Source organism: Mastigoproctus giganteus, chromosome 9 (assembly GCF_048544385.1).
Source record: "Mastigoproctus giganteus isolate SK-2022 chromosome 9, ASM4854438v1, whole genome shotgun sequence".
Classification (NCBI taxonomy): domain Eukaryota; kingdom Metazoa; phylum Arthropoda; class Arachnida; order Uropygi; family Thelyphonidae; genus Mastigoproctus; species Mastigoproctus giganteus.
The window spans coordinates 147,612,711-147,635,294 of record NC_143583.1 but is presented as its reverse complement, the minus strand read 5'-3'; the positions used below and the strand labels follow the sequence as shown (position 1 = coordinate 147,635,294).

Sequence of the window (22,584 nt, the reverse complement as noted above, 5' to 3'; positions counted from 1 at the left end):
ACATCCTGATTGATTTTTTCAAAATTGCAGGAGCTATCAGGATCTATCTTCGTGATGACGGTCCTTCTCTGGTCCACTATTCGCTGTTTGGTGACCTGAATATCCGGAAATTGTTCCAGCCACTTAATATGTAGTCTTGCCCTGTGAGTTGTCATATCTGTCTCCAGCTTCGTTATTTTGTAGTATGCTTGCATGATGCACGTATGAATTCATTTCATACGTGCATCATGCTCCACTTCATCCATTGGTATTTTCCAATGCTCCACTTCATCCATTGGTATTTTCTCCCTTCCACTGTGGTCAGTTGCACAGGAAGCCCTTCCAGTTTTTGGGGCTGGATGGTCTTGCCCTTCTCTTGTGGTAGCCAAAGGTGGGACAACGCCACTCGCTCCACTGTCTCTCCTCAGGATACCTTCTCTGGTTTTTTGAACCGACCCCTCTGCCTAAGACCTGAATGCGAGTGACTTAATCCTGCACCACACTCGATGCAGTATGATTAATATTTCTATGCGACATCATCCATCTATGGAGGTGGACCTGTTTACCTCCGGCTTATATCCAGTAGTAGTTCTCAGAGTGACACCAGATGGCGCCACATTCTGCCTTAGCCACCACTCCGACCGTGGGGTAGCTAGGTCCCTTCGAGCAACGTTCACGATGTTTATTTATTCATTAATTTTCATTACTATTAATTTATTATTATTATTATTAGCCCCGTGGTGCAAGGAAGCCTGAGGCTTATGTTGCACCAGCCAAAAAAAAAAAACAATCTGAATTACCCCGAGAGAGAGAGAGGAGAAGGAGGGAGGGAGGGAGGGAGGATCACCAAGAAAAGAAGAATGTTGATATCCAGCTCAGGACTCTGGTTATGCCAAGTGCGTGCTCACCAGATCTGAGCCCCTGGGGTTCTAGTTGTACTAATCCAATTGCAAAATAGAAACATGAGATGATAGCAATTTCAGCTGTTCCTCTCAGGTGGGAAGCCCAGAATTTCAAGCATGCAACAAAAAATAATAGAGATATGTATTTGAATGTTCTTCAATAATGAAACCTTTTTTTCCTTTCTTTTTTTTTGTATGCACGAGTTGTTCAAGTCAGATTTCTTTTAATTCTGTCATGAACAATATGCATATATCCAAAAATGGTGTCATTGATTTAAATTTATTTCATAATACCTTATAATTTCAGCCAATGTAATAGCTTTAATTTTTCTGCTTTGCCTTTCCAAATATTCTAATGATATTTATTTTATGTCCTTCCCCACTGCTCCGGAAAGTGGGGAAGGAAGTTAGGATACACATACAACGCATTGAAAAATAAAATTTAATAAATAATATGATAAATTATTTATTAATACCATCGATTCCGGTTAATTGGGACATATCGGGACTAGTGCATTTTTGGCCCGATTGAGCGGCTGCCCCAATTATCTGAAGTTTCACGTAAAAAAAAGTTAAAAATACAATGGACCCCCGCTTTACAATTGGTTCACTATATGATGTGTAGTAAGCGCTGTTCATTGTGATCACATTGTGAATTGAATTTTAGTTCTATTAAACTGCGATTCTAATTAGCGAAAATAGGAGGAATATTATCCACAGGCTATAAAAGTAAAGATATATTAAGCACAAATTTACCCTTTATTACCTTACCAATTAAAAAAATAAAAGATACGTGAAAATCGGAAGAATATAAGTGATAATCGGAATAATTAATACGCACTGTAATATGTACATACTAACCACTTGACATTTGTGGGTGGGGGTTAAAATTCAAAACAGTAAAAAGATAAGCAATCAGTAACAAAGAACACGGCACACACAAATTGCAAGTAACACGATACGCACAAGTGAGAACGGAATAACAAGTTACGAATAAAAATAGGAATGAAGAGAAGATTATGAAAATGAATTTTTTTACATGATTGAAGATTTCATGGAAGTGTAAACACATTTTACCATAATAACCCACAGAATTCGAGCTGTCGGTATTATTGCAAACTCAATAAGATTGAGTTTACTATCCATTTATGATAGATTGCACTAACAGAAAATTATTGTTTTATTTTTAAATTATTTTATTGTTTTATCTTTTGTGATCTCCAGAAATCGGACCGAACCACGTGGTACGGTCCGAGACAATCGTAGGGTGATCTCCAGTGCTGCGGTCTCCTACCCCGATTAAACGGTATGTCATCCCAATTAAGTGAATTAAAACCTGGCTATTTTCTCGATTGGGTTCTGTTTTTTAAGATTTGCCCCAAATAAATGGCTGCCCCGATTAACCGGTGGCCCAAATAACCGGAATCCACTGTATTACTAAATTAAGAAGCTTCACCAATTAAGAAAAGAATACAAATCAAATAAGTATGTTATTACAGCAACAATAGAGGTGGATGAGGGTGGAACAAACTAAATTAAGAATAAGATGGTTATTGAAGGCTGTTCCTAAAATAATTTAGAAGTAGTTGATTAAAATAAGTTTTGTAGAACCCCTTGATAGCATTCAAATCTGAATTATGGGAAATATCACTATTGAATGAAACTGAAAATGTACTACATCACTGTGACCAATAATTAAGAAGCAAAAATAAATTCAGATAGATTCACCGAATACTGATTCTCCATGTCATTGGAAGGCCACAAGGTAAGAATGGTTGTGGAATTAAAAATACAGAATGTCTTTTCTGTTATTTTACTTTTATATATTTTTATTTCATAGTTTGAATTTTTTACCCTCCCCCATGTGTGCATGTGTGTATGCGCTTGGTGGCATGAAAATGTCACCTCTTCAGCAATTCCTTTAACGTGATATTATAACGTTTATTATTATTATTTGATCACACCAAGTTTAATTTACATTTTAGTGAGTTAATATTTCTGTAGTTTTTGAGTATCTTTATTTATTTATTTTTCTTTTTATACTTTTTCTTTGAATTAGGTTGCATCGTCTGCTACTACAACAACTACACAGTCTACTGCATCCTCACCATCACCATCTTCTTCATCCTCTCAGGTTATCCGCGAGGTTATTGTGAAACCACCTGCTCCCAAGTCACTTAGAAACAAGACTATTTTGTGTAAGCCAATCATGCAGACCAAAGGCGTATCATGTAAACCTCATCCTTGCCATAAGGCTGTTCAGACTGGTATGTATTCACTGTTTTTCCTTTAAGTTTTCTCATATAGTTCCTGGTTTGTGTTTTCATGATAATATTTTTATTATTACTATTCACGAAGGTGTTTTTGTGTTATGTAGCTAGAGAGAGAGAGAGAGAGAGAGAGAGAGAGAGAGAGAGAGAGAGAGAGAGAGAGAGAGAGTCTTTAACTTAGGATATCTTCTAATTTGTTTTCTATGGAGAAAGCTAACTATCAAAGCTATATGTTGTTTAATCTGATATTTATATACTATCATGCAGTGCCAGGACAGTTTATAAAAGTTCATTTGTATTCAAATAGAAATTTAGAAAAAGAAATAAATTATAGGGCTTGAATTGAACTATCTACAGCCTTATCTAGCTGCAATTTTTTTTATTATTATTAGTATAAACCATAGTACAAGGAAAACCTAGGCTACATTCCTGCACAGTCCCCATTCTGCAAAAAGAAAATTCACGTGTGGATTTCCTTTCCATGCTCTAGTATTATTTATAATCCTGAAAATTTCACCTCTATCCATTTTATCATTATCTCTTAGAACCTTATACACATTGATCATATTCCTTTGGGGGTATGTAACTACCAAGCCTTGTAATATATAATTAAAGTCATTCGCATTAGCAGAGGCATATGATGCAAGAAAGCAAACTTATACAGCATCAGCAAAAAAAAAAAAAAAAAAACTTCCCATTTCACCCAGTCATTCACTCCAAAGGTTTATCAAGTTCTGCCTTGAAATTTTTTAAGCTGTTAACTTCAACAACGACAGATGGAAATTTCTTCCAGCAATCAACCACGAGCTGGCTAAAGGCAATTTTCTGCACATTTATTCTCCAACTGTCTTTCCTAATTTTGAAATAATGCCCACTCAGGTGCTTAATCTGAACAAGCAGAAGAATCCCATCAGCATTTGGCTTGCTCAAACCATTCAAGGCACACTTCAATCAGATCACTTCGCAGCTGCATAGTCACCAGACACTACAATTTGCAAGAACTTTTTCTTTGTAAGAGCAACCCTTTGTTCCACTCACCGGTCTCGCTGCCTTCTCTCTACTCATTCCAGCAGCTCTACATCTTTCCTTAAATGAGGCCTTCAGACCTGTATGCAGTACTCAAGATGTGGCCTGACCTTTGCCTGATACAAGGGGATAATTTAACCCCGGGGGCTCACATCTGGTGAGTATGGGCTTGGCAAACCCAGGGTCCTGAGCTGGATATCATCATTCTTCTCTTTCTTGGTGGTTCCTTTCTACTTCTCTCTCTCTCTCTCTCTCTCTCTCTCTCTCTCTCTCTCTCTCTCTCTCTCTCTCTCTCTCAGGGTAACTCGGGAATTTTTTTTTTTTTTTTTGGCTGGTGCAGCATAAGCCTCAGGCTTCCTTGTACCATATGGCTAATAATAATAATAATAATAATAATAATAATAATCACCTCCTTATCCCTGCTAGCAAAATTCCTGTATAACATTGACAGGTCCCGTGAGCTACTCTTGCCGCCCGTCTGCACTGCTCAGAAAACTTCGTATCTGACTGCACAATTAACTCCAGGTCTTCTTCATTCTCCACTACCCTCAGTGTACTACTGCACAGTTGATTTGTTACTCTAGGGTAACTGCTAACTATATGCAGTATTTTGCATTTGTCAATGTAAAATTTCAGTTGCCACCTCTCAGCCCATCTGCTCAACTTTTCTAGATCCTGTTGTAGTATCATACTGTCAATAACAACCCTACCAACCTTCGTATTGTCTGCAAACTTGAACATTAAGCCTTATATGCCATCATCAATATTATTGATAAATACAGAAATCCACAATGGACCCAACACTGAACCCTGGGGAACTTCGCTAATAACATTAGTCCACGAAGAGCAGTGTCCATTGATTACCACTCTCTGTTTTCTTCCACTCAACCATCCTTTTATCCACAGCATCAGTATGGCATTAAGGGCAATTCTAGCTCCTTTGTGATCACATTCTAGTATCCAATCAAATTGGTTAGAGAAGGCTTCCCTTTAACATCCCCATGATGTGTCAGAAGTATAGCTGCAGTCTTGTCTATATGATCCTGCAGTGCTTCTTTAACCAGGTTTTTTTTTTTTTTTTTTAAGGAGCATTAGCAACTAAAGCCATATTGCTCCGGGATATACGGTGGTCATTCCATGACCTTTCCACATCCTCCGTATTTGGTGGTGATGGGCTCGAACCCTGGTCTAATCAAGAAGCGTATGCTACGCACTGCTGCTCCTTCCCACCTGGCTACGGAAGCACCTCTTTAACCAGTGACCCCATGATTTTCCCCAAAACAGAAGATAAACTAACAGGTCTGTAGTTACTCGGATCACGTTTTGATTCCCGTTTATGAATTGGGGGATACATTTGCACATCTCTCGGATAGAATAACCGCTGAGAAACATACCAAGTGTCATACTACACTTAGGGTGGTAGAAAATGAAAAAGACCTGGGAGTAATTGTGCAGTCAGATATGAAGTTTTCTGACAGTGCAGACAGACTACCAGAGCAGGTCATGGGGTGTTGGCAATGATATACAGGAATTTTGCTAGTAGGGAAAAGGAGGTGATTATCCCTTTGTATAAAGCAGTAGTCAGGCTACACCTGAGTGCTGCTTACAGGTCTGGAGGCCTCATTTTAGGAAGGATGCAGAATTTCTTGAGCAAGTATAGAGAAGGGTTATAAGATTGGTGAGGGGAACTAAAGGGTCCTCTTCTGCAAATTGCAGTGTCTGGATACTATGTACATATGTGGTTATCTGATAGAGGTGTATAAGGCTTTGAATGGGTTGAGCAGGCTCGTTTCTGATGGGATTCTTCTTCTTCCTCTTGCTCAGATTATGAACCCCAGGGGACATAAATTCAAATCGGGCAAAGGCAGTTGTAGAATAGATGTGCTGAAATTTGCCATTAGCCAGCGGGTAGTTGATTGCTGGAACAAATTTCCATCTGTCGTGGAAGTTGATTGCTTAAATAAAATCAAGGAGGAAATTGACAAAATTTTAGAGGTAATGGATATGTGATTTTTTTTTTTTTTTTTTTTTTTTCTCTGCTGATGCTACATAAGCTTGCTTTCTTGTATCTCATGCCTCTACTACTACCACTACTACTACTACTGCTGCTGCTACTACTATCTCCAGTCCATGGGGACCTGGTTTCAGCCCGTGACTGCCAAATGCGGAGGATGCAGAAAGGTCAGGGAATGACCACCGCATATCCCCAGAGCAATATGGCCTTAGTTGCTAATGCTCCTAAAAATCAAATAACCGCAATAACAACAACAACCATGGGGACCTCCAATGATTTGAAGAATGTTCTCGTAATTATGGCTAAGGGTTTTGCTTACTTCCTTTGCTGCCACCTTTAATCGAACTGGATAGATCCCGTCCACACCAGGTGCCCTTCTTATGTTGAATTTCAACAATTTCTCCTCCAGTTTGCTCTGATTTTTTACAAAATCATTAACTCACTGTTGGTGTTTGGTAAACTTCTGGCATTTCCCTCCCTAACGTTACAAACATTGCACCAGGTTTGAAAAAGACTGACATATGTGTTGGGATGATGGCTATTTTATTATAATCTAGATACTAGAGAGGGCATAATTCTTGAAAACATCTGATAATTTCTATATTGATGTTCCCATTTTTGAGTGTAAGAGGGTTTTAAAACCAAGAGATATTCTAAACAGATAATCCTGGCTGCATAGTTTAATAAAAGTATCTGTCTATAGAGACATGATGTGGGGGAAGTGTGCATAGGCTTCTGTATAATGGCTTTGAACTGTTGAGGCACAAAAGGCTCCTGTTGTAATGCTTAACAAACATGGTGCCTGTTGGCTAACTGTTTCAAAACACTTGACCTTAAAAAATTATATAAATAAATTGGAGCATCAATGAGAATAATACCTATTAATCTTGGTAGCAGAAAATGATGCAAGGAAACAAGTTTATGCAGTATCAGCCAAAAAAAAAATAAAAACAAAAGAAAAGTGTCACGTCCCTTCTCCATCTGCTAGACTAATTCATTTAATCCTTTCCATTCATTTCAATTCATTTAATCCATCTAATTTTGTTTACCTGACATCATTCTGTTGTTATTCAACAAAACAATCATTGAATAACAATGATTTAGAAGCCATACTACTTGCGATCAGTACGGCTTCTAAATCGATTTCTCTCGTCATAGCAAACCAACATGCCTTCGTTCTAGCAAGTCAACCCACAGCAGGTTATCTTGGAAATTTCAACCAAAGACCTTTAATACAATTGGTCTCTTTGTCATATTCAATACATGCCAGTTTTCCTAAAGCTCCATTAGACGGACCATCAGACACGTCACTATTAATGGTTATCAAGTATTGTTTGCCAATATGTAAAGTAACTTAATACAGTAATCCACCGGTGTCTGATACTGCCGTTTAATGAAGTTTTTGTCGTACACAAGCCTTTTTCTGTTTTGAGCCTCGAATCGGGTGTGCATCACTTGGTAGATTGCTGGAGTTTTGAGTCCCTGACGAGCTCCCAGATGCATTATTTTCGAGGGCAAGCACTCGTTTTTTCAGGGACTCAAATTGTTCCATCAGTGCACCAAATTGTAATTTAAGATCGGTGCACTCCTTACATCGATCACAAAGAAAAGAATCCCCAGGTGAGGTAGGATTAGTCACCAGGTCGACCTTGGAAAACATTCCACAGGTTCCACAACAGATTAAACCATGACTCACCCGTAAATCGCTATCTCCTATTTCCGTGTGAGTCACGATACCCTGTGACGTGTTTAAGGCAGATCTCGTAACTACCATTATAAAATTAAATAAATATCAATGAAAGTAACTTTAAAAAATTATATCTATAATATTATTAAAATCAAACAGTTACAGGAAAACCTATAACAAAATAATCCAACAATATCTAAATAAATCAAATATTTAAAAGCACTCCAAAAGTAAACCACTTAACTGAGGAGCCCTGTCTAAGCGTGTCCGCTCACCTCGAATGCCAATGTAAAGTCCCCATATAATATGATTCAGAATGAATGCGATTTTCTTTAAAGAAGTGATCAATGCCAGTATATTCGTTTTCCTCTAGATTCTTCCACAATTTCTTGTATTCAGCATATTTGATTCGTCAAGTGTCTGTTTTTGGCATGGGAATTAAAATTATTGTAGGTCGTGATACTATTAATGGAGCTTCAAAACGACAAACTTGTTTGTTGGTAGCTTGGATCCTTTTGTAACTGTAAAAGTATGTTTATAAGTTTGGTGTCTGTGATATTATCAGAGGCTTTTGCTGTAGTAACAGACACGAGCTGATTTATCATAGCTATTCTTACCATTTCCCATAGGTTCTTTCCTATGGGAAAGAACCCATAGGAAAGAACCTGTGGGAAATTGTTCCATTATTAAGCCACAAAAAAATGTGAGCATGTGGACTGCCACAATGTTGAAATTCAGTCAGTTTAAAATAGTTGACGTAATTTTGTCGAAATGGATTGAAACTCTTAGACTGAAGTAAAGTTAAAATACAATCCACATGTTTATTAAAATGAATTGCACACGTTACCACATCTTCATTAACTAATGTCGCCTTTTCTATTAAACGAAGAGTTTCTGCTTTCTCATCAGGGATATCCAGACCATAGTGTTTTAATTTGTATAAAATTTTTGGCAATTTAGGCCAACCAATTTCATTTGCCCTCAAAGTTAAGAAGAACGTAGGTTTACCTAATTCCAATAAATGATTTCACGCTCGACTACTGTTCAAACCTGTGGAATGTCTACAACAGGCGATTGAGCTGAAACATGATTTTCTTCTTTCTGGATGATGGAATTAAGCTTGTTGTTGCAGTATACTCTGTCCTGCCGGTTCAGGAATCAATTCCTCTAGTTATTCATTTGAACTCAAATTTTCTGAATCAAAATCTTCAGGAAGTTCTTGAATATAATTTTGTGATGTCGATGGTCCAGCTTTTTGATGAGAAGCTGACGTTGATCAAAATCTTGAGAAGCAAATTTTATTAATCTTCATTTTTTTTCGTTCTCTATGTTTTTGAACTCGTTCTTTTGTCGACGTGGGAGGCTTTTTGGGTGGCTTTGAAGCTTTTATTCTTGCATAGGCTGAAGGAAGTGAAATATGATTTTGTTTCTTTTTGGATGATGCAATTGAAGCTGGTTGTTGAGGCCCATTGCACTGCTGCCCATCTTTGGCAAAGACTTTTGGAAAAATTAATTGTTTCTCGTCTTCTAAATTACTATTTAGACAGAAACCTAAGTTCCCCACTTCAATTTGGCTTTACATGTGGAAGGCCTTCTGATGATGCTATTTGTCAGGTTTTGAGGTCTGTTCAAAATTCTAATTCTAAATATGTCCTCAGTCTCTTTGTTGATTTCAAAGGGGCATTCGACACTGTTTAGTGGCCAAGTGTCCTGGTGAGGTCCAGAGAGGCCAGGGTCTCTGCTCCTATTTACCATCTCCTTTCGAATTACTTTGATTCTCGCAGCATCACAGTTTCCTCAGGATTCTGCTCTGTCTCTAGGGGCTGCCCTCAGGGCTCTGTTCTTGGCTCTGTGTGCTGGAACATGGTCGTTGTTGGGGGTGCTCTTGGATGATTGAGACAACATCGTTCAGATAAAGTTCTAGGGGACTTGAATATCTGGTGTCAGACACATAAACTTCAAATCTCGACTAATAAAACAAAACAAATGTTGCTAATGGGCTCTCTTGATGTGAATAGACCACCTGTTATTGAGTTGAATGGAGAAATGATTAGGAGTACTCGGCAGCATAAATACTTAGGAATTTATTTTGATGACTGTCTTAATTTTAATTACCATGCAAAATATGTACTTCAGAAAATAAAAGCTATGACCTATAAAATTAAGATTACCAGGAGTTCTTTTGGTGTAAAGAAATCTTCCATTAAATTATGCTACTCTTGTATATTTATACCAGTTGTGTGTTATGCGGCTGGGAAGAATTTTAATGGAAGAAATCTTCCATTAAATTATGCTACTCTTGTATATTTATACCAGTTGTGTGTTATGCGGCTGGGGCCTGGGGATATAGAATCGGTAATTACCTTATTCAAAAATATCTTACTCAAGCACAAAGATTTTTTCTTCTCGCTGTAAGCAGAGCTTGTTGAACTGTCTCTACAGCTGCTCTCCAGGTCCTCAGTCATCGACTGCCAATCCAATATGAAGTAATGTTATACTATCTTTTATATTGTAGGAGAAAAAACGTTCCTGCAGTTGTAAATGGTATAATATATAATATTGACTTGTAAGAAAACGTAGACATTAAAAGAATGAGAAATGAATATTGTAGATCATGGCAAAATACTTGGTCTACCTCTACTTTGGTTAGGGAGACCTTTTAAGTTTTTTCCCAAGGTTGCTGATTATGATAAGAAAATTGACTGGTTCAATCCTGGCTTATACGTTACATTTTTATTTGGAAAATTAAATGCACTAGGCATAATCCTTATGGGTTTTGATAATTAACTATATAATATCGGTGTAAATACACCATAATTAATTTTCCAAATACATTACCACCACACCCTTCTGGCATCTCTCATAATGTGGATATAACTTCGCAACTGAGATGGCGTATTGTATTACCTACCCGCCCACTGATGACGAAGCCAAAAAGCTTCGAAACGATTATCTGGGTGGTGGTATGCTGAAAATAAATAACAGTAGACTTCTCTACTAGAGAAGCGTTATTTATTTGAAGTAATTCAATAGTAGCTATCTTGTTGTGAAGGCAACCACATTATGAGATACAATTAAAACGATGCCTTCTACGCTACAATCGTAGCTCAAATCTATGGGTTACCTATGGTGTATTTACACCGATATTATATAGTTACATTTTTATATACCGATCATGGCAGTCTTAACTTTAAATTGTTCTCACTAGGATTAAGTATCACTCCTCTCTGTAGTTGTGGTGATCAAGAAATTGTTGAGTACCTCATCTTTCATTGTCCCCGGTACGATGATTTAAGACTGGACTTTCAACTTCTCACAAATGTATTTGACTGCTGTGAACTGCCAAGATTGGTTAACTGTTCTGAATATTATACTGCCTCCTCCACCTATGCAGAGAAATTGTTTAAATGGAGAAAAAGAATTCTTACTCCTGAGGTTCAGTAAAATGCTAAACTGTTTCTGTTTCTTTGGATTACTCTTACCTGATGTTATTGATCAGTCTGCTCCGAAGCCCATTTATGTAACATCATTGTATATAGTCTTTTTATGTATAATTAATCATTGTACATAATTGTTATAAATTGTACACAATGTATAGATTACTTTCAGTGGCAAATAGGGGAAACCCTGAAACCTGCCAAAAAAAAATAAAATACTTTGACTTTTGACTTGAATTTGTTGATATATACTCTGTCTAGCCAGTTCAGGAATCAATTAAAACTCCTCAGGAAATTCTTGAATATAATTACATGATGTCGATGGCACAGCTTATTGATGAGAAGTTGATGTAGAAGGTTGACTGACGTTGATCAAAATCTTGAGAGAAGCAGATTTATTAAATACTGCATTTTTTTTTTTTTTTTCATTCTCTATGTTTTTGAACTCATTCTTTTGTCGACTTGGGAAGCTTCTTCGGTGGCTTTGAAGCTTTTATTTTTGCATACTTCTCAATTTCGCTCAGCTGAAGTTTTAGCCATACTTCGAAATACTTTTATAGATATTTTTAAAAATTCAATAGTTAGCAAAATCCCTTTTGTAGATTAGTACAACGTCATAACCAAAAACTAATGCAAGAAGTTGTTTGTTGAAGTGATTGTTTTATTGTTGTGTTCTTGAATCTAAACCTTTTAAATTTTTAAACGGTTTGATCGAAACTTACTTCCACTACTTAGAAAGCTGATGTTGATCAAAATCTCGAGAAGCTGATTTTATTAAAGTGCATTTTTTCGTTCTCCATGTTTTTGAACTCGTTCATTTTCGACACGAGAGGCTTCTTCAGTGGCTTTCGAGCTTTTATTCTTGCAAAATATTACTAACCGCTGCTTACTCTACTGAATCAATGTTAGTGACTGAGTTAGTGTCATTTAGGAAGTGATGTCATTTCCCCATATCTTAGCATGAACTTACTCTACTGAATCAACTACTTACCCTACCAAATCAACATTAGTGACCGAGTTAGCATGATTAGCGCAATTCAGGAAGTGATGACATTTGCGTCATTTAAAATCCAACAACCACCTAATAGAAAGTGACGTAAATTGCGTCATTTCTGTAAAAAAATTTCGTTACCAATCAATTGTGTCATTTCCATTACTGTAAGAAAACTTTGTTACCAATTGATTTTATCCTAGTGAAGCCACAGATGTTTTCACATTTAAAAAAAAAAAAATTCTTCTCACATCACCATCCATACCCTCCAAGAATTGTCTGGTTCTTCCTTGGAATTCATTCAAATCAACCACGTCCACAACAATAGATGGAACCCAATTACAGCAATCAACCACCCACTGGCTGAAGGCAATCTTCAACTCATCTATCCAGTAACCATACTCCCTCAGCTTTAATTTTTGCCCCCTCATCAGTGTAGTCTCAGCAAGAGGCAGAATGCCATCAACATTTAGCTTTTGCCTTAGACATCTCAGTGAAAACACCATGTAGGTGCTTAGACTCTAGCTGCTGAAGTTTCAGAAGAGGGACCTTTCTTGGTAAGACCACTCCTTTTTTCACCAATCTCGTTTCCCTGCTTCGTACCCTTTCCAACACATTGCTCAAACAAGCCTTCCAGTCCTGTATGCAGTACTCAAGGAGCCACCTAACTATTACCTAATACAATGGGATAATCATCTTATCAGTGCTAGCAAAATTCCTGTATATATCAATGAATAAACGTCATGTGCTGGCCTTGCAGTGTGTCTCCTCTGCTAAAAGAACTTTATATCTGACAATTACCACCCAGGTCATTTTCTTTACCACTGATAGTGGTACCAAATAGTATGTTATTCTGGGCTGTTCCCCATATGAACTACCTTGCATTTGTAATTGTTTTAGCTTCAATTGCCATTTCATAGCCCATCTGCCACATTTTTTTAGAACTCATTATAGTAGCGTATCTTGATTACTGTGATTATGATGAACATTCTGGCGAGATCCAATCTTCCTTCCATTTCAAGGGTACAGCTCTAAAAAGGTGTTCGCAGGCCGGATGTTAGTTAGCACACCGGACCAAACCTATTGGTAACTTTCTATAAGGCTTCTGGATCAACTAGTGTATAATCTTGCTACCTCTACTCTGCCAGATAGTCACTGGAGGGAATCCGAGTAGTGTGTATGCTGAGGGCATTGTTGAGTCCACGTTATGTCAAGGGTTGTCATCGTTGTCATTGTTGAGTCCACGTTATGGGTATATTCTTACCACGTGTACGCCCTATCCAAAAATTTCATTACTTCATACAGCATGTCCCACCCACTTTTTCTTACTATTGAATACACCATGAATTGGCAAACTAATAGAGTAAGCTTATCTGCGAAAAGTTCTAAACCTCCCAAACACTTCCTAGTTCATTTCACAAATATACCTGGTCTCAGTTCTAATCTCAACAATGTCCATTTCCACTTGCAGTCTGCCAAATCCAATGTACTTTTCTGACAGAATCTCAGTTATCGGTTGATTTAACTACTTGAGCAGTAGTTGCCCAAATTATTGAGCAGTCTCAGTTGCCCAAATTATTCGCTGTATGATTCCTTTCACATCAAAGGTGGTATTTGTGAATAAGTCCTTTCCGATATTCCGTCAGAGATTTGGTAATTTGGAATCTCCTCTTTTCGATCTTCTCTGGCTTAAAATCTGTCTACCTCATTGTGTCAAATTGATCGGTTGTCTCTACCATTCTCTTTGCTCTTTGACTTCCTCTCTTTGCAATTTGACTTTTTCCAGTCCAGCTTTCCTAACAGCGAGGTAATTTTCCTTGGTGATTTTAATGTTCACAACTCCAGCTGGCTTCCATTTTCTAGTCACACCGATCCAGCTGGTCAAGATGGTGAGGATTTTGCAATTACTACAAGAATACCGGACAATCCTAACCTTACAGCCAACACGCTTGATCTTTTTCTCACAATGAACCCTTCTAAGTACACGCTTGAAATGAGAGGTCCTTTAGGCACCTTAGATCACAACTTGGTGATTGTCTCTTCTCCAATGGAGCCTTTATCTCATGGCTATTCCCAAACTCGCATTGTTTGGCATTACAAGAATGCAAAATGGGATGACCTGCGAGATTTCTTTTCTTCTTTTCCTTGGTTGGATTACTGTTTCAAAACTTCTGATGTCAACGTTTGCTCAGATCGTGTCAGTGAAATTATTCTTGCAGGAATGGAATCCTTTATTCCACACTCTACTTTAAAATCTCGTCCTTTATCTAAACCTTGGTTTTCCAATAAATGTGCTAAGGCTGTTCAAGAGAAGAACATTGTATATTGTAATTGGCTTGTTTCTAATTCTTCAGTTTCATTTTCTGCCTACACCAAAGCTTGCAACATTAGTAAAGCAGTTATTAATCAGTCCAAACTAGAGTTTGAACAGGCTAAGAGTAGAAAAATTACTTCTTGCCCTAATGGTAGCCGAGCATTCTGGTCTCTTGCCAAAGCTATTGGCCGAAACTTTTGCCCATCTCTGCTCCCACCTCTGTCCAAACCAGATGGTTCTGTTGTCACTTCAGACAAGGAGAAAGCTGACCTGCTAGAATGCCATTTTTCTTCCAACTCATGTATTAATGATCTTGGTAAAACACCTCCCACCATTCCTAACACGCTCCATTCAATGCCTTCTGTGGTCTTCCATCAAAAGGATGTCAGAAGGATTTTGTCGAATCTTGATGCTAAGAAAGCTCCATTTCCTGATGGTATTTCTCCACTTGTTCTCAAAACCTGTGCTCCTGAACTTACTCCCGTTCTTTGCCGCTTTTTTTCACTTTCTTATTCCAAAGGTGTTTTTCCTTCTGCTCGGAAATTTTCTCCTATCCAGCCAGTTCCTAAAAAAGGGTGACAAATCCCTCCCATCCAATTATTGTCCCATTGCAGTTACTTCTACTCTTTCTAAAATAATGGAGAAATCAATTTACTAGCAACTCTTAAACTACCTAGAAACCTTTTGTCTGATCAACGATCACCAGTATGGATTCCGTCAGTGTCGATCCAATGGTGATATTCTGGCTTATGTTACCCATTTATGGACTAATTCATTGGAAAAGTTCTTTATTGTACCTGTTGTCCAAATACTTTTCAGTACGAGCCTTAGAACTTGTGTAGAATTCTAAGGCTCGTACTTAAAATTAAAGTATCCCTATGTAGAGATACTTTAATTTAACGGCCCTGTATATATATACACATATATATAGGGCTGTTAAATTAAAGTATATATATATATATATATACATACACGAGGTGCTACCCAAAACTTCCAAAATGTATTTTTAATATAAATTAGGCTCACCCTGGGTCTTATTCGACATTGTGACCTTTGAAGTAGTCCCCTTGAGAGTGTAAATAGTGATCCCAGCGCTTCTCCCATGATTTGGACATCTGAAAGTCTTTCGTCATAGTGTTCACTGCCTGTGATTCATTTTGAAAAGCCTCTACTCTGTCAAATTGTTGACCCTTCAGCTTGATTTTCATTCTTGGTAAGAGGAAGAAGTTGCAGGGGGTAAGTATGGCGAATAAGGGGGCATGGGAATAATTTGCATGTTGTTGGATGCCAAAAACTGTGCCACAGTGAGAGATGTGTGGGCTGGCACATTGTCATGATGGACCCAGTGTTTTGTGCATCACTTCTCTGAACGTTTCCTCCTGACAGCTTGGCATCTCCGTAGCCAGGTGGGAAGGAGCAGCAGTGTGTATCACACGCTTCTTGATTAGACCGGGGTTCGAGCCCGTCACCACCAAATATGGAGGATGCGGAAAGGTCAGGGAATGACCACTGCATATTCACAGAGCAATATGGCCTTAGTTGCTAATGCTCCTAAAAAAAAAAGCCAAACCAAATCCTGACAGCTTTCCTTAACCGCCTCAAGACGTTGCAGTAGAACTTTGCGTTGAAGTTCTGGCCATGAGGCACGAATTCCTTATGGATCCTCTCAGCATCCAAAAAACATAAGTATGGACTTCACATTGCTCTTCACTTGTCGGGCTTTCTTTGGCCAGAGAAAAAAATTGGCTATTCCGCTGGGATCATTGTTGCTTGGTTTCTAGGTCATATATCCAACTGTCGTGACTAGTGACGACTGTAGAAAGGAAGATTTGATCACTCCTGGCCTATTCTTGAAGATCTCTGCTAACTTCCCTGCGATGCTGCTTTTGGTCTTCACTCTGTAACCATGGCACGAACTTGGTCACAATCCTTCTCATGTTCAACTCGTTTGACAAAATCCACTTACACATGTCGTACGATAGTCATACAATACCACGAATGTCGTAGATGGTCTGCCTGAGGTCTTCACAGAGCACTGCCTGAACTTTTGCGACAATTTCTCGGATGGTTCTTGGTAATGGACACCCAGAGCGATCATTGTCATGAACCGACATTTGACCGTTTTTAAAATGATTAAACCAGTAGTAGGTCTGAGTATGGCCTACAGCATTGTCAGCAAAAGCTTGTTTCAACTTCTTGTGGGTTTCTGCTGCTATATCATTAAGAAAGAAACAAAATTTGATGCAAACACACTGCTCTCTCTCACATCAGCCATTGCAACAATCGCCAAACACACTTCCAAAGAACTGCGCATAAATATTCAATGACTAACCAGCCTGATGGCACATGGCACACTGATTCACAATGGATGCATGCAATGTTACCTAGCGCCACAAGACTGTACTAGACGTTGTTCCCACGCAACGGGCTCCTCTGTAGCCAAGTGGGCAGGAGCAGCAGTGTGTAGCATACACTTCTTGATTAGACCTGGGTTTGAACCTGTGACCACCAAATACGGAGGAGGCGGAAAGGTCAGGGAATGACCAGCGCATATCCCCGCAGCAATGTGGCCTTAGTTGCTAATGCTTCTAAAAAAAAAAAAACCCAAATAAATAATTCCAGCGCAACATTCAAATTTCTAGAATATTCGGTTAGCACCTTGTATATATCTGTAAGGGTATCCGATCCACGTGTTGGACAAGATTTTGCAGCTCCGGTGAATGCCAAGTTTTTAATTATATTTAGCCGTTTTATCGACTTAATTTTTATATTAAATTATTTTCTATAAGTAGCTTATAGACTGAGTCAAGCCCCCTGGTTTATTTTGAATTTAGATAGCGATTTTGAAAGTTAATACCTACTGTCCGTACATTTACCATTCATAAATTTCCACCATTGTTATATGATACGTATATCCCGAATAGATAGCATAAGGCTTAACGTAAAACTAGTTAGCGAAACACATAGCACTATATTAGAAATCTGTTAGCTTAATAATAATAATATTATTATTATTATTAGCTATATGGTGCAAGGAAACTTGAGGTTTATGCTACCGCAGCCAAAAAAAAAAAAATCAGGAACCTGGGCGTGCTAAGCCTAGGTTCCTGAGCCAGATGTGAGCCTCTGGGGTAATATAGTAGAGTATTATTAATTAATCAGTAAAATTTATTAATCTTATTAAATTTCATTCATAATTAAATTTTACTTTTTAACTAGATACAGATAATGATTTAGATTTTACAAACATAACATTATAAATTAATACTTATAACTTGGCTTATATAATGTCATATAATTTAACTCGCACATAATACTCGATACTGAAATATATATATAGTGTTATAATTGCATTGGGATATAAGTTTAAGGTTATATTGCAATTGAAATTTTATTTGAAATTGAATCAAAATCATGGCCCAGACCAGAGTAGCAAAGCAAAAGGCTCAAAGCTGATGGGAGTGCTGTGTCTCAGAGGGGCATTGGGGAATAGGTTGTCCTCTGAATCACAGCCTTTTGAAATGTATTGCTTGTCTGATGTTTATGGAGCAATCAGGAATGAGACATGATATTACAAGGACATTGTCTTTTTGTGTGTGTGTGCACCTTTTGAAGTGTACTGCAGTCAGGAATGGGACATGATATTGCCAAGGGGATTTGTGTGTGTACGATGTAAGGAGTGTGAGGAAATCAGGCACCAACTCAGCGTTGTTATTGGCTTATATGAGTGCCTGAAGGACAGAGTGTATGCCCTTAAAGGATTTAAATTGAGGGCCCCATCAAGCTCTTAACTGCCCACATTAATGTTTGAGCTTGCACTTGAACATCACGCAACACAGCAGCAATCCCCAAGGCAGAATGCACTGGTCCCACATTAACTAGTTGTTGGTGACTCTATTGTCAGGGAAATGGGGAACATATTGTGCAAAAAGGATAGGTGGATTTAATGGAATAGGAACACGGTATGTTGCAGGGTTGAAATTGAAACTGTTTGCAATTCTGCCCAGACATGATAGGAGGGAGTATATGATGAGTGCCTTGTCGACCAGTTCGGCCCTGGACAGGCTAAAGGGGGTAGAATTTTTCTCAGCCTAGTCTCTGCTTTTAACAGGAGAGACTGCTTCTATAGGGATGGGATACACTAAAATAGAAAGGATGAAATAATGTTTGCTGATGCTATCGAAGAAGTGTTAGGTGGTTCGGAAAACTGATAGCTTGGGGGGACTAATAGATTAACAGTAGCCCCTGTTATATACATGGACTAATAGATTAACAGTAGCCCCTGGCAGAGGTGAAAGTGATTCTTGCACTGCTTCTACTGAAATGAGTAGCAGAGCGAAAAACAAGGTGCAGCAGATTTCAGAGACTGCTGGGAGTCAATGTGGAACAAGGAAATACATGGGCTGTGTTAGGATAGCTGAGAATAGAAACGGTTGCCCCCAAGGCAGAATGCACTGGTCCCAAAGGAACTAGTAGTTGTTGGTGACTCTATTGTCAGGGAAACGGGAAACTTGCTTTGTAAAAAAGGATAGGTGGAACAGGACCAGGGTAAGTCTGCCAGCGGCAAAGGTTGATGACATTGTAGAGCGGATATCATCTTTTAAGGGCACAAAAGGTGATATAGTTGGCACTAATGATATTAAGAGTAGGGGACCGGCGGAATTACTTAACAACTACAGGTCACTGTTGAAAAAAAGCCGTGAATTACGGTTGAATTTGAAAGTGTCTGCAATTCTGCCTAGACACGATAGGAGGGAGTATATGATGAGAGCCGTGTCGATTAATTCGGCCCTGGAAAGATTGTGCAAAGCTCAAGGGGTAGAATTTTTTTCAGACTGGTCTGTACTTGTTAACAGGAGCGACTGCTTCTACAGGGATGGGATACACTTAAATAGAAAGGGTGTAAGAATGTTTGCTGATGCTATCGAGGCAGTGTTAGGTGGGTCGGAAAACTGCTAGATTGGGGGGATACAGGGACTAATAGATTAACAGTAGTCACTGGCAGAGGTGAAAGTGATTCTTTTGGTGCTTCTATTGGAATGAGCCGCAGCCTGGAAAATAAGATGCAGGATATTTCAGAGTCTGCTGGGAATCATTGGGGTACAAATAAACACATAGGTTGTGTTAGGGTAGCTAAGAAAAAGAACAGGTGCATGTATACTTGCGAGTACACCAATGCTAGGAGTTTAATAAATAAATTTGATGAATTTGAGGTATTGCTCAAAACATCAAAGGCAGATATTGTGGGGATTTCAGAGACGTGGTGTCACACAGAAGTAAGTTTACTTATGTAAACTCTAGAAGGAAGGGGATGAATCAGATTGGTCCACTTGATATCGATGGGTAAACTGTTGATGTTCCTGCTCAGGTATCTAACAAAGTAAATGAATATTTTGCATCGACATTCACGCATGAGGAGTTATTCAGCGAGGGGAATGTCAGAGGTGTATTCAACTCTGGCAGTAAGCTAGAGAATCTTGTAATAACTGAGAGTAAAGTGGAAGAGAAATTGTTGAAATAAATACAAGAAATGCACCTGGGGTGGATGGGATCTATCCAGTTATATTAAAGGAGGCAGCAAAGGAAGTAAGCAAACCCTTAGCCATAATTATGAGAGCTTCTTTGGACTCAGGGGAGGTACCCATAGACTGGAGATGTGCAAATGTAACCCCAATTCACAAAGGAGGATCAAAAGGCGACACAAGTAATTATAGACCTGTTAGTTTAACTTCTGTTCCCAGAAAATTAATGGAGGCACTGGTTAAAGAAGCACTGCAGGATCATCTAGACAAGATTTCAGTTATAGCTCAGACACAGCATGGTTTTGTTAAGGGGAATCTTGCCTGACCAATTTGATTGGATACTATGATGCAGTCACAAAAGAACTTGATGCAGGGAATAACTTTGCTATTATATACTTGGATCTTAGAAAGGCTTTTGATACTGTTGCACATGGAAGACTGCTGCACAAATTGGAGCAGTGTGACATTGCAGGCAAATTGCTGCTATGGATAAAGGGGTGGTTGAGGGGGAGAAGACAGAGAGTGGTAATCAATGGACACTGCTCATCGTGGACTAATGTTATTAGTGGAGTCCCTCAGGATTCAGTATTGGGTCCATTATTGTTTCCTGTTTTTATAAATGATATTGATGATGGTATATCAAGCTTAATGTCCAATTTTGCAGACGATACGAAGGTTGGCAGGGTTGTCAAGGACACTACTGACACTATGCTACTGCAACAGGATCTGGAAAGGTTGAGCAGATGGACTGAGAGGTGGCAAATGAAGTTTAACTTTGACAAATGTAAAGTACTACATATGGGAAACAGCAACCCCAGAGCAACGTATCAACTCTGTGGTACTTCACTGACATTGGTAGAGAATGAAAAGGACCTGGGGGTGGTTGTGCAGGCAGATATGAAGTTTTCTGAGCAGTGCGGACGGGCTGCAAGGGTAGCTCATGGTGTATTGTCTATGATATATAGGAATTTTTCTAGCAAGGATAAGGAGGTGATTATTCCCTTGTATAAGGCAATGGTCAGGCCACACCTAGAGTACTGTATACAGGTCTGGAGGCCTCATTTCAAGAAGAATGTAGAGATGCTGAAACGAGTACAGAGAAGGGCAACAAGATCAGTGAATGGAACAAGGGGATGCCCTTACGAAGAAAGGCTTAAGTTTTGCAAATTACAGTGTCTGGGGACTAGGCACCAGCGAGGTGATCTGATAGAGGTGTACAAAGCCTTGAATTGTTTGAGCATGCTCAATGCTGATGGGATTCTTCCTCTTGCTCAGAATAATCACCTGAGAGGGCATAAATTCAAATTGAGAAAAGATAGATGTAGGATAGACGTGAGGAAATTTGCCTTTAGCCAGCGGGTGGTTGGTTGGTGGAATAGACTTCCATCCCTTGTCGTGGAAGTTGATAGCCTAAATAAGTTTAAGGCTCAGCTGGACAGGTATTTCGAACGAACAGAGGGGTGAAGTGGAAGTGGTTATTTTTTATTTATTTATTTATTTATTTTTTTTGGCTGATGCTGCATAAGCTTGCTTTCTTGCATCGAATGCCTCTACTAATACTAATGCTAACTGCATCATAGTATCCAACCAAATTCGTCAGGCAAGACTTTCCCTTAACAAAAGCATGCTGTGTCTGAGCTATAAGTCTTGTCTAGATGATACTGCAGTGCTTCTTTAATCATGCCTCCATTAATTTTCCTGGAACAGAAGTTAAACTTACAGGTCTATAATTACTTGTGTTAGCCTTTGATCCTCCTTTGTGAATTGGGGTCACATTTGCATGTCTCCAGTCTATGGGTATCTCCCCTGAGTCCAGAGAAGCTCTCAAAATTATCTCATAATTATGGCTAAGGGTTTGCTTACTTCCTTTGATGCTTCCTTTAATATTACTGGATAGATCACGCCCACCCCGGGTGCCTTTTTTATGTTTATCCTCAACAATTTCTCATGCACTTTCCTCTCAGTTATTACAAATCATCTAGCTCACTGCCAGACGTTACTTCACCTCTGGCATTCCCCTTCCTGGATAATTCCTCATGTGTGAATGTAGATGCAAAATACTCATTTAGTTTGTTAGCCACCTAAGCAGGATCCTCAACTGCTGAACCATCAATATCCAGTGAACCAATCTGATTCATCCCTTTCCTTTTAGAGTTTACTTAGGTAAAGAACTCTTTTCTGTTTTTCTTTGCATCCTTTGCCAAGAGTTTCTCTTAATCTGCCTTTGCCTGCCTAATCTCCTTTGTGACTTGGTTACAGACCAGCTTATATCTATGTCACCCATTAATTTATATGTATTCCATGCATTTTTCTTCTCTGCCATATGTCTCATTAGTTCGTCTGACATCCATTTAGGACTAATCCTTGAACAATATTTCTTAGTTGGTATGTAAAGCCTAGTAGCTTCCAAGATAAGTTCTTTGAATGCTTCCCATTTTGAAT

The 22,584-nt window shown here is 38.7% G+C and overlaps 1 protein-coding gene across 4 annotated transcripts in view; it reads left to right on the top strand.

The window, feature by feature from the left end:
- The window catches only part of woc (zinc finger protein without children), a 717,317-nt gene that overhangs the window by 319,758 nt on the left and 374,975 nt on the right, over window positions 1-22,584 (top strand). For all 4 annotated transcript variants that reach the window (XR_016547396.1, XM_090381483.1, XM_090381482.1 and 1 more), the window contains exon 12: window positions 2,941-3,148. Coding sequence is in view for 3 of the 4 variants with exons in the window: in XM_090381483.1 (XP_090237609.1) it covers window positions 2,941-3,148 (208 nt within the window). In the remaining variant the exon portion in view is untranslated. The remainder of the gene's footprint in view (window positions 1-2,940; window positions 3,149-22,584) is intronic.